General features: G+C 32.9%; 1 protein-coding gene across 1 annotated transcript in view; it reads left to right on the plus strand.

The window, feature by feature from the left end:
* The first annotated feature begins 5556 nt into the window (after nucleotides 1-5556).
* Nucleotides 5557-13807, plus strand: part of LOC126892391 (hepatocyte nuclear factor 4-gamma) — a 465924-nt gene continuing 457673 nt past the window's right edge. The window contains exon 1 of the mRNA XM_050661914.1: nucleotides 5557-5773. Within this exon, the coding sequence (XP_050517871.1) occupies nucleotides 5680-5773 (94 nt within the window). The 5' untranslated portion in view covers nucleotides 5557-5679. The remainder of the gene's footprint in view (nucleotides 5774-13807) is intronic.

Genomic DNA, 13807 nt, shown 5'->3' on the forward strand with positions numbered 1-13807 from the left:
TTAGTTTAATTTTTTTTTGATTAATAATTTTTTGATTTTTGATTTATTTTATTTTATATTTGATATCAATTTTTAATTTTTTATTATATGAATATTTATTTAATTATTCCAATATTTTATTTTATATTTTTATAGGTAATTTTAATTTTTTTTTGTATAATTTCTTATTCAAATTCATAGAGGTTGGATATTATTTACTTGATTTCTTCTTCGTCTAATATATAATTCGAATTGTTTCTTTGATATTATGTCCGCTAAATTGTTTAGTGTATTAAATAATTCTTCATTTTGTATTATATTTTCTATATTTATGCCAACAAGGTCTCTTCTCATTCTTTGTAGTTCTTGTGTATTTGTTTGTCTTTCGCAATTAAATACTATGTGTTCTGGTGTGCCTATTTCTCCACATTCACAATATTAGTCCTGTCGCCAGGGGGGGGGGGGTACAACGGCCTCCTTAATTCAGATGGACTTACCCAAGTTGTTTTTATATATTTTGACCCGTAGAATACGAATTTTTTGGGTAACAGTTGATCCGGATGTCGATAAGATTGTTATAGACAAAGAACTTGAGGAATTACGTAACAGCGATTTCTCGCAAAACAAAACATATTTTTGTATTTCTTGGGTCATTTTAAGCAAAAAATATTCCTACAAGTTTTTTCGTAGAATGCATAGTTTTCGAGATAACCGCGGTTGAACTTTCAAAAAATCGAAAAATTGCAATTTTTGAACCCGAGTAACTTTTGATTAAAAAATAAAGTAGCAATTCTGCTTACCGCATTTGAAAGCTTAAGTTAAATTATATCGGTTTTGATTATTTGCATTGCTAAAAATTAATTTTTTTTACTGCTGAACAAAGCTATAAACACATAGTGTTTCCCGTGCCTAATACATGCATTTTAACGCATGCTACGTAGAAATTGCTTCGCTTGCACTTGTAGCTACTCTACCTACTCGTTAGATTTTAAATGAGAAATCATTGAAAACATCACTCACGCACTAGGTATTTTTAGCTTTGTTTACCAATAAAATAATACATTTTTAGCAATGCAAATAATCAAAACCGATATAATTTGACTTAAACTTTCAAATGCGGTAAGCAGAATTGCTACTTTATTTTTTAATCAAAAGTTATTCGTGTTCAAAAATTGCAATTTTTCGATTTTTTGAAAGTTCAACCGCGGTTATCTCGAAAACTATGTATCCTACGAAAAAACTTGTCAGAGCATTTTTTGCCTAGAATGACCCAAAAAATACAAAAAGATGTTTTGTTTTGCGAGAAATCACTGTTATGTAATTCCTCAAGTTCTTTGTCTATAACAATCTTATCGACATCCGGATCAACTGTTACCCAAAAAATTCGTATTCTACGGGTCAAAATAAATAAAAAAAACTTGGGTAAGTCCATCTGAATTAAGGAGGCCGTTGTACCCCCCCTGGCGACAGGACTAATATTCATTGTCTTTTAAGTTAAATCTATGTAGGTATGTAGGGTACGGACAGTGCCCTGTAAGAAAATGTATTAATCCTTTTTTTTTGGTTAAAATAATTTGGTATATTATTTAAATTTGGAATGAAATTATAGAGACGTCTTGCTTTAGGTGAATTATCCCATTCGTTTTGCCATTTTCTATTTAATATTTCTTCTAATTCTCTTTTTATTCTGATTTCTATTCCCATTAATTGTATTATTTTTTCATAATTTTCTTTTCTTTACCAATATCTGCATGCACGTTTTTGTGCTTCCAAGTGCATGGACATTACACCAGTCAAGACTGTTAAAGCTGATGTTGCTGTAGAACTGAAGGCTCCTGTCATTCTAACAAGGAAACCTCTTTGTGCTTTATTCAGTTTTTCAATATTTGTATTATTTGTTAGTCTGTGTGCCCATACACTTGCACTGTACCCTACAATTGAGGAAAGTATCGTACTCAGGTATACGCGCATATGCTGGAACGGAATTCTATATTCCCTTTGTGCTAGGCTTGCAATGCAATGCATGACTTTCGCTGCCTTCTCACAGACGCTATTTATATGGTTTGTAAAGAGTCTTGGTTCATCGATCATGATACCAAGATATCTAGTTATTTTTGTTCTTTTTATTGCCTTCCCCCGTATTTGTATACTTGGATTTCTTTCAAGTCTTCCTTTTATAAGGCTATATGTTGTTTTTGTTTCTGATATAGTTAGTTTAACTTTTTTCATCCATTCATTTATATTTTCAAGTACTACATTTGATTTTATTTCTAGTTCTCTATGATAAGCAGCAAATCATCCGCATATGCTATGCTCCCTAGAACTTCAGGATCCACAGCTAACCGTTCCAGCAGTTCTTCTAACATTATGTCCCAAAAAATAGGTCCACACACTGAACCTTGTGGACAACCTTTAGTTATATGTCTCGTCTTTTTATCCATTGGACAACTTAAGCTGGCATATCGGTCTTGACAATAGTTTCTGAAACTCCCGTACAAGTTTCTGTCGAAGTCTTTCGAATAATGCCGGCCACCATAAATTGTCAAAAGCTCCAGAAACATCTATAAAGATCATCAAAACATACTTCTTTGTGCTCTCCCCAACTATATTAAAAACTTTATTAATCGCATCTTCTGTTGATTTTCCTTCCCTAAAGCCATATTGATTTGGATGAAGTCCAGTTTCGTGTCTTATTTGATTTAGTCTTTTTCAAAGTAATTTTTCACGTAATTTCCCCATTGTGTTTAGTAAGCATATTGGTCTATAAGATTTAGGTACAGTTGGATCTTTATCTTCTCCTTTACTTATAATTATAACTTCAGCTTGTTTAAAGTTGTTGGGAAACTTTTGTTGTCTTAGACATTCATTATATAAAGAAGTAAGTATTGGTATTAAGTACTCTGAAAGTGCCTGAAGAATTTCTACATGAATGTTATCTGGCCCAGGAGCCTTTTTTCTTTTCATGTTTTTCATACATTCATATATTTCTTCTTCAGTAAATTCTTCTAACTCTATGTTAATATATACCTATATTATGGTTAAGATGGGGGAAAGTGAAAAACGAATGACAGAAACAAATGAGACTGGAAGAACCTGAGTTAGCCATCAGCCGTCTTAGACCACCGGCCAGGAAACGCAGATGCGCCTAATACTCCACTAGGAGTGATGTTTCTTTAAAAAAAATTGAATCTTTTATATAATACTTTAACAATTTAAATCTTTTATATAATACTCCTATATCTCAGATATCTAAATAGGTGACTAAACCGCGTTTTGTAATGACCCCTTCAATTAGAGCCAGCCCCTGTAAATTTTGTTCTATTAATATTATGGGCTAGTCCGATCCTGAACTTTTAAATACTATGCAAATAACGCATAACAGTTTGAAAGCATTTATACCCATAAGAAAAAGTCGTCCAATAGAATAATGCACGCGATGTAGCCTGATGTTCATTAAAACTGCAATGTGCGGCTGTAAAATATCGAGATCCTGACTAGACGAGACCGAAACAATTCTTAATCATGTCCGATTCCGATAAAGCAGCAAGTCATTGCGCACGACAACATCTGATTCAAATACTCGAACGTACAGCAATATACCTCTCTCTTTCTACGACTTGCGACTAGATCGGCGTTATACTTTCTCTTTTTTCGAGGATTGTCCATTTCCGTAAAGTGACGAGTAGGAGCTACTCAGTAAGAAACCGCCAAGTTAATAAAACTGTAGTATTTGGAATCCTGGGAGTGACCTTTGGAACTTTTCCAAGCATCATGGATGAGCAACACAGGTGATTTTGATATGAGCAACTGTAAACAATGGCGAGCAATAACACTACTAAGTCAAGGTGCTAACAAAAATCCTGCTCGAAAGAATAAAAGTAGATTTGGCCTAGAAACTGAAAAGTAACCAAGCAGGCTTTCGTGCTTGTAGATCACGTATTGTGTACCTTAAGAATCATCCTCGAACAAGGCAATCAATGGCAGAACGATATACATATAAGTTTTATCGTTTTTCAAAAAGGGTTGGTGGAAAAATGTGTAAAATATTAAGACAGTATGGACGACTATTAAAAAGTATTAACCTAATCAAACTGTTTTATGAAGGGTACAAAGCTAGAACACGAGGAAGTAAACAAAGAAAAGATAGCTATTGAAAGCTGTGTTAAACAAGTCTGTACTTTGCTCCTACGTTACTCCTAATCTGGGTGGACTGCTTTATGAGAAAAGTAACAGATGATCGGACAGGCATTAGATGGAACCTCTTCAATCAGCTTTAAGATCTTGAATTTTCCGACGACGTCGGCCTGTTAACAGAACACCGACCTCACTTCCAAAGAAAAAATGATACGCTAACACAGTACTCCGACATAATTGGACCTCAGATAAATGCAGAGAAAACATAAATTAAAAAAAAAGATAACCCGCAAATCAATAAATAATGTAGAACTATGGAAAAGAGCAAAATAAACCAGTATAATAACAATTAGGAAGAAGAAATGGAAATGGATTGGCCATATGTTAAGGAAAGATCCTAATAACATCACAAAATAAGTAGTCGAATATTAATCTCCGGTTATAACGGGATAAGAAAGAGGCGAAGACCAGATAACACCAGGAAGAAAACAGTAACCATAGAACACAACAGAATCGGTTTAAGACATAGAGTTATATATTAGCATAGAGAGAGTGTCATTCAGAGCGAAGTGACGACACCATCTTTTTTATTTGGATTAGTGTTGTTTCACTTTTACTCATAGTAACAATGCGACAGTTGTCCTCCCCTTCCGTACCTGTACTCACACTTAATGTCATCTTAGTTTCTCGATACAATGTGTTAGAAAGAGATGCCGCAAACCAGTCCATGAGATCTTGTCGTCAGGAAGCGCGTAATGTAGGCTCACTCTATGTTAATATATACCTCTATGGTTTAAGATGGGGGAAAGTGAAAAACGATTGACAGAAACAAATGAGAATGGAAAAAACTGAGTTATCCATCATCCGTCTTAGACCACCGACCAGGAAACACAGATACGCCCAATACTCCTCTAGGAGTGATGGTCTATGAGTGAGGTCTAACATAAAGCTTAAAGGTGTACTTTCTTTAAAAAAAAATTGAATCTTTTATATAATACTTTAACCATTTAAATATTTTATATAATACTCCTACATCTCAGATATCTAAATAGGTGACTAAACCGCGTTTTGTAATGACCCCTTCAATTACAGCCAGCCCCTGTAAATTTTGTTCTATTAATATTATGGGCTAGTCCGATCCTGAACTTTTAAATACTATGCAAATAACGCATAACACTTTGAAAGCATTTATACTCATAAGAAAAAGTCGTCCAATAGAATAATGCACGCGGTGTAGCCTGATGTTCATTAAAACTGCAATGTGCGGCTGTAAAATATCGAGATCCTGACTAGCCGAGACCGAAACAATTCTTAATCATGTCCGATTCCGATAAAGCAGCAAGTCATTGCGCACGACAACAACTGATTCAAATACTCGAACGTACGGCAATATACCTCTCTCTTTCTACGACTTGCGACTAGATAGGCGTTATACTTTCTCTTTTTTCGAGGATTGTCCATTTCCGTAAAGTGACGAGTAGTCGCTACTCAGTAAGAAACCGCCAAGTTAATAAATCTGTAGTGTTTGGAATCCCGGGAGTGACCTTTGGAACTTTTCCAAGCATCATGGAAGAGCAACAGGTGATTTTGACGTTAAACAGCAACAATGAGACTTCCGTTATTGTGCAAAATGCCAAAGTTGTTGTCACGAGGGAAAATGGTAATGTTTTTTGAGTTTATTGTTGTCACATTGTGCACGAGTTTAACTAATGCCGTCCCGAAATTGATTTTTCTTGTTGTTGATAAGATAGTGTAAGAAAATAAGTAGACAAACTTTGTAATTACTGTTTTGTTTATAATTACTGTTGTGTTGTTATTCAGATATTGTTTTCATTAAATCAGGACCGCACCGGTCTGATTAGGCTGGTTAATTTGTGTACATTTGTGTATACAATCAGCTGTTTGTCATTCATGCAATGTTTTGCTTGTTTTTTTGACATTTTATATTTCTTCAGATTTTTAATTGAAAAGGAACCAAACATTAAGTAATTTGAAGAGTTAATAATGTAATTGCTTTATTATACTTTATTATTTATTTACCTTTGTATTTTTTGCTGAGCATACAGGGTGAGCAATTATTATTCTTATAATGTATGTACCTAATAACTTTATTGTAATATTTGGCATCTTAACGCACTGGCGTACTGATCAGCGGGCCCTGGTTCCTGTTGGGATGCGGGCCCCCGCCCAAAACATTCAATATAAATCATCATATATCATAAAATATTTCATAAGAACTCAAACTAATTTATAGTCCATTTACTCACGGTTTTTGCTGTAAATTTTAAAGAACTGTTCGGATTGAGATGAAATTTGGCATACACATAGCTAACATGTCAAACCAAAAAAAGTGATACCTATTGTACCGATGTGCGCTTCTGCCCTAGGGGTATTGCCCTAGGGGTGCACCTTCTCGGGTGAAAAACATACGTTCAAGATAAGTCCGAAATTTAATAAACTGACTAATTCTAAGCAACCTTTAAGTTCTATAGAGTTTTTTCACTAAGTCAATACTTTTCGAGTTATTTGTGAGTGAATATGTTCATTTAAAAAAAAACACGTTTTGAGACGGAAGTGTCATAAGTTTTCGAAACGGACCCCTGAGGGCCGTTTCGAAACGTGACGCCTGGCTTATATGATCTGTAAGTTTTACCGCTTCAATTTGGTTTTAAATTAACAGAAAAATTAATCGTTTTGAAAAAATTGTTTTTTCAAAATAACTCAACTTCAAAAATCTCAACTAGTATAAAAAGTATAGGTTTTTGCTATTGTGAATATTTTTGACATTTTGTTTTCCTGAAGACAAAAATATTTTATAAGGTATGTCTGTTCAAATTTTGCATACACTCATGATTAGTGACTCGTTTAACCCCATTTGACTACAGCCTTTTCAAAAATAAGCACTTTGAACAACGAATCTTACATATCTTATAAACAATAAGTAAAGTAATTTGTGAAGCTGTAACGATTAATATCATTTCGGATGCTAATTATAAGGTGATTTTCACGACTTTTTTTACCAACCAAAAAAAAACGATACTAACATTATTTTGATCGAAATTTACTTACTTTTGATGTTAGAAACTTAAAAAACAACAATAGACTATTAAAACAGTAAATTAATCCTATCGTTCTTCATACTCACATGATTGATCACTTTACGCCACCCGTTTTTATAAATAATGAAACTCAAAAATTTTCTAATGTTGTTCTGAAGCTATTTCCTTGTGGCATTTTTATAATTAACTATTTATATGGGAAATAAGCCACAATTAAATTGAAAAAAGTAATTTTATTAACGTTTCGACGCCCAAATCGGGTGTCGTTGTCAAAATACAAAATACTACTATTAACTATTTATATGGGAAATAAGCCACAATTTGAAAAATTATTAACGTTTCGACGCCCAAATCGGGTCGTTGTCAAATCAGTAGTATTTTGTATTTTGACAACGACACCCGATTTGGGCGTCGAAACGTTAACAAAATTACTTTTTTCAATTTAATTGTGGCTTATTTCCCATATATAGTTAATCAACAATTTTCTAGATCCAAAATTCCAGTTATAATTAAAAACCTTAATATCGGAAAACTAACACAGCTTTTAAAAAATGAACATTGGAATAAAATTTATATGAACAAAATAGATTCTCAAATTGCATAATATGATACATTTATAAATAGTCAAGTTAAATAATTTCATACAAACCTCTAGGACAGGGAGATAAAACGCTTAAATAAAAAAATATCAAAAAAAACCTTGGATAACTGTAGGGCTGATATCTTTATCAAACGACGAGATTTTCTTAAAAAGAAATTAGTATCTAATATAGTGTCTAGTTATCCTTACCACTATTGTCTATATTTAGAATTTAATTTCAATTTTTAAGAATCACCTACCTATATAAAAGTATTTTTTTTTAATACAGGCTGAATGATGACGGTTCTGTAAACACCAGTATTGACCGTATTGTATTGGGATTATTGCAATAAAACTTGCAATGCATATTTACAACTTTGTAGTTTACCTACATCTTATTCATGAATCCTGCTAATATACAAGTGTTATCACGTGTAGTCAGGCCCTGGCGGTTAGTCTTCATAAGTTGAAACATGGGCTTTGGAAAGCAAAAGCAGGCAAAATGTGTAGGGAACCTTACAACAGCATTCCCTGTATTTCAATATATTTTGTTTTCAAATTTTTTGAGGAATAGTTATTCTTCGTTTTACCTACACAAAAATTAAAATCTATTAAGTAGTTACAATTCTTATGTATGTAGGTACTTGTGTAGTTCAAAATGTCCCCATCAAATTAGAAACTAAAGAAGCAAAAAGCGCATTAAAGCGGGCCCCTGCGGGGCCCGGGCCCTGGTTCCGCGGAACCCGAGGAACCATGCTCAGTACGCCATTGTCTTAACGCTCTCAATTCGGATATTTATTTTTGTCGATTATGGTGTTATGTATTTTTTTGCATGTTTGTTTTTAAATTCCAAAAACTTTTTATTGGGTGACGATTATTTTTAATCAATTAATTATCACTTAATTTGTCAGTTACTCGTGATTTTTTGAGCCAAACATTAATTGCAACAACAATTAAGTGAAATGTTATTGTTTCTTCTGTTCCTTTTATATAGGCAATATTGCCTGTTTTTCTTCAACGGTACCTTTCATTCTGTCCGTAAATTATCATTCCATCTTTTCCTTGGGCATCCTATACTTCTTCTGCCTAACGGTGACTTGTCCCTGGCTATTCTTACTATCCTTTTATTATTGTTTAAAATGTTATTATTAATAGTGCAGTCACTGAAAATTTTCACCTCCGATTTCGTTGAACCCCCATAGATTTGCATGAAAATTGGTGAGTAGTTAGAAGATATCTCAAAAAACAACCAAGTTGCGCTTTTCCCCTGGGGGTGGATGTAACCTGCACCCCCCTCTCGGGGATTAAAATTATTTTATTAAATAACCCCATAAATCGATAGAGGGACAAATTCTAAGCAAAATGTAATATTAAATTATTAAACTAAATCAACTTTTTGAGTTACCTACTAAAGATCAAAGATTTTAATTTTTAAAGCGGTTTTTCATCAATAACTCAAAAAACTATAAGTTGTTACAAAAAGTTATCATTGCCAAAATTGAAGATTACTTGAAAAACCTTTTAATACTAATTCAAAGTGAGAGTTACCTATAGATAATTGAATATTTTTCGGCGAGTATTCAAATCTAAATATTCAAGCCTAAATAGCGGGAAAACGATGAATTTTATAAAATAGGTATACCTACATACCAAACATTTGTCAAAGTATTCAGGAATACCTATCAAATTAGCTCCAGAATAAGTTGATAGCATCAAAATTAAGGAAGCTATGATGAAAATAAAAGAACCCTTTCAAATTTTTTAGGAAAAGGTGAAAAATAAAACATACGTAATTTCCATAAAAACTAAAATATATAGTAATCCCGATAATACTTTCTTTTCAACGAAAACTTTTCGTTTATAAATTTGCAAAAGTCTGTGTGTTATTGCGTTGCCGCTCCTGCAATACTTAGAGCAGGTGTATCGATGGATTCTCATGTAGTTTTGCCTTCTGAATCCAAATCTGAAAACGGCATTTCGATATATCTAACAGTCTTCGAGATACTCGACCTCAAAGTCTAAAATGTGAAGTCACAATCCGGTTATCTCCTACAGACGCACTAAACGTCAACTCAAATGGTTGATTAGGAAGTAGCCTACTTTTTTTTTTAAATCTCGATTTGCCAAGCATAGGTTATTTACATTTGAGTTTGACTTTGACACTTCGTGAATGTCAAACTAAATTTTAAATTAAGTATTAATAAAACATCAGTGACATTTGATAGTGAATTTAATTATTATATAAAATAAAAAAGATGTTCAAAAATACAATTTGAGTATAAATATTTTAAAAGCAGTAATTTATTAACAGTTTTAAAAAGGTTTATACCAGTATAAATACGGCCTCCCCTTTATGATAAATGGACTGTTCCATTCGCTATAAAATTAAAATATTATGTATACCTAGTCGTTCCCTAAACTCGACACAACTGGCTAGTGATTGTAGCAGGTATTTTTTTTGTTTTTTGAGAATTTTGCCGAAATTGGCAAAATTACTAATTATTTAGTAATAATTATTAACTATTTAGAAATTATTTTTTTATCGAATTGGCAAAATTATTGACTAAAATCACTAGCCAGTATTGTGTCTGTGTACATCCTTCTAATGGAAAAAATATTTGAAGATTTTTCTCAAATTATGGATACCAAGAACATTTTCATTTATAACTCTTTTATTTTTAATTTGACAAATAAAAGTTATTCTTCATAAAAAGCTCTTCTTGTTCTAAGATTTACGATGCAACCGTGTCCCAAAAGTAGGGGACCGGTCGAATATTTCGCGAACTAAACATCGGATGGAAAAACTGAAAAATACGTGTTCAATCATTTTCAAAAATCTATCCAATGACACCAAACACCAACTCCCACTACACCCCCTGGAGGTGGGGTGGGGGGTAACTATAAATGGAAACCCCTAGTTTTTCTTGCAGATTTGTATTCGTTACGTAAAAGTAAGCAACTTTTATGCAAGACATTTTTTCGAACTGTGGATAGATGGCGCTATAATTGGGAAAAACGATTTATCCTGACACCACAGGTAAATTATAGAAACGGTCTAATATCTCGAGAAATACACTTCCAAATAAGAAACCAAAAAACAGATTTTTAATATTTTTCGAAAACCTATCGATAAACAATAGACATGACCCTCCAACCCACCCCCTGGAGGTGGGGTGGGGGGTAACTTTAAAATCTTAAATAGCAACCCCCACTTTTTATTGCAGATTCGAATTCGTCATGAAAAATTAAGCAACATTTATTCGAAACATTTTTTAAAAATGCTGATAGATGGCGCTAATAAATCGTATTTTTCCAATTAAAGCGCCACCTATCAACAATTCTAAAAAATGTTTCGAATAAATGTTGCTTAGTTTTTCATGACAAATCCGAATCTGTAATAAAAAGTGGGGGTTGCTATTTAATGTTTTAAAGTTACCCCCCACCCCACCTCCAGGGGGTGGGTTGGAGGGCCATGTTTAGTGTTATTCGATAGGTTTTCGAAAAGTATTAAAAAATTTGTTTGGTTTCTCATTTGGAAGTGTATTTTTCGAGATATTAGACCGTTTCTATAATTTACCCATGGTATCAGGATAAATCGTTTTTTCCAATTATAGCGCCATCTATCCACAGTTAGAAAAAATGGCTTGAATAAAAGTTGCTTACTTTTACGTAACGAATCCAAATCTGCAAGAAAATCTAGGGGTTTCCATTTGAGAGTTTAAAGTTACCCCCCACCCCACCTCCAGGGGGTGTAGTGGAGGTTGGTGTTTGGTGTTTGGATAGATTTTTGAAAATGATTGAACACGTATTTTTCAGTTTTTCGATCCGATGTTCAGTTCGCCAAATATTCGACCGTTCCACTACTTTTGGGATACCTTGTATAAAATTTTACTAATTTTATACGAGGTATATAAAAAATATGAATTTCGATCAAGAGTAAACTACCTTTATAGTTCATAACATTTAAATTAGAATGATATAATTGCACATTAAAACATAATTATTAATTCTAAACTACTTTTCATAATAGAAATAAATATACAAAGTTTTCGTTATGACAATGCTCGCATTTTCAGCTTGTTATTTATTAATTTATTTTAAGTCTTCTTTACCATTTTCGTACGTGAAATTAAACTTCGTAAATATTTACTAATAAATTATCAGTGTAGGTATACGCTCTGAGCTTCGCTGGTGGCGCTCCTAGCGGATTACTGGAATTATCTTTCACCGGTAATTTTTAAATTTATTATTTAATTGTTATCGCTTAACATTTACAACGCAAAAAATTAATCAAGTTGTAATCGATTTTTTTAAGATTTTGCTAATCATTTTGACGTTCTATTGATAAAATATGAATTTCTTACTTCGGATACTTTCACAATTATCGTCTAGATGGCGCTAAGATTTTTAGATTAAATTATAATTACATATTACGGAACATTAAAAAAACTTAAATTCAGTATTTAAAACGTAAGTATATTTAAGGTAAAAATATATACCACAGCTTTGACCAACTAATATTTTTTATAATTAATGTTTTTAATTTTAATTTTACATTAATTACTTTGACAATTATGTCAAATTTCCGGTAAACCTTTACAGACTTGCCACTACTGGCGCTCGAGAATTTGTAAATATCCCCTCTACGTACGAGCTCACAGCGGATATAATCTGTCACCTTCGATCGTATATACTTATAATTGAATGATAATAACAAAACCTAGAGATATATATTAACACAGGGGGAGCCGTCACTCCGCGCTTCCTGACGACAAGATCTCTTCGACTGGTTTGCGGTATCCCTTTCTAGCACATTGTATCGAGAAACCAAGATGACATTAAGTGTGAGTATAGGCACGGAAGGGACGGACAACTGTCGCAGCTTTACTATGCGTAAGAGTGAAACAGCACTAATTCAAAGAAAAAAGATGGTGTCGTCACTTCACACTCTGAATGACACTCTCTCTATGTTAATACAGGGTGTCCCGGAAAATAGTGCGTTCCTTAAAGGTATAGGTAGAAGGCACCATGTAGAACAAAAAACTCTTATAACATTTTTTTCTAAATTCAACCGTTTGACCAAAAAACTATAAAACATTTTGGAATTCAAATTCAAATCTGGCAACTCTGTGAAGTACAAAAATCTAAACGTAAATAGTCCCATGTTTAGTAAACAGATAATTTGGAAGAATCCTGTTTAGTGTCAACGCCGAAAATGTTTTTGAATCGTGTGTTCATGAGTAATATTATGATATTATGTTGTTTATTTATGGCAGATCAATAAATGGAGAGGCATAATACCTACTAAAATTCTTTCAAAATGTTTTGCTGGAATTTCTCGTCGTATGAGTGCATGTTACTCTATGAATTCATGTGTTCGTAAAAGTGGTGGTTCAGTTAAAATATGTGTTTTCATCTTAAAATATGTAAGTATAATTCGTTTAAAATTATGCCATATTTCAACTACATTTAAAAAAAAAATTATAGTAAACAAAAATAGTAAGTATTAGGTTGGATTATTTTAAATACTGTAAGACACAAACGAGTTCTTATTCACCAGTGCGTAACATGTTGCCAGATTATTTAATTTTCTGAAGATTAAAATTCAGGTATATGGAAACCAATGTAATCTTTTTTTTGGAAACGGTTAACTTTAGAAAAAAATGGTATAGGACTTTTTTGTTCTAAATTGTGTATTCTATCCATACCTTAAAGGAACGCACTATTTTCCGGGACACCTTGTATATACCTTTATGAACAAAACGAAAATAATTTTTTTTCACATTGTTTAGGTATTTGAACTGTCATTTTTATGTCATTCATGTCATTTTTTATATAGTCGGTGTGCGCGTCCTAGACTTATATATTATCATAGACAAAGTGTCATGTTCAGCGATTGCCAACACCATCTTTTTTGTTTTGGCTCAGTGCTGTTTCACCCTTACGCATAGTAAAGCTGCGAGAGCAATCTTCCCCTTCCGTGCCTATACTCACACTTAATATCATCTTAGTTTCTCGATTAATGTGCTAGAAAGAGATACCGCAAACCAGTCCA

Source organism: Diabrotica virgifera, chromosome 9, assembly GCF_917563875.1.
Source record: "Diabrotica virgifera virgifera chromosome 9, PGI_DIABVI_V3a".
NCBI lineage: Eukaryota > Metazoa > Arthropoda > Insecta > Coleoptera > Chrysomelidae > Diabrotica > Diabrotica virgifera.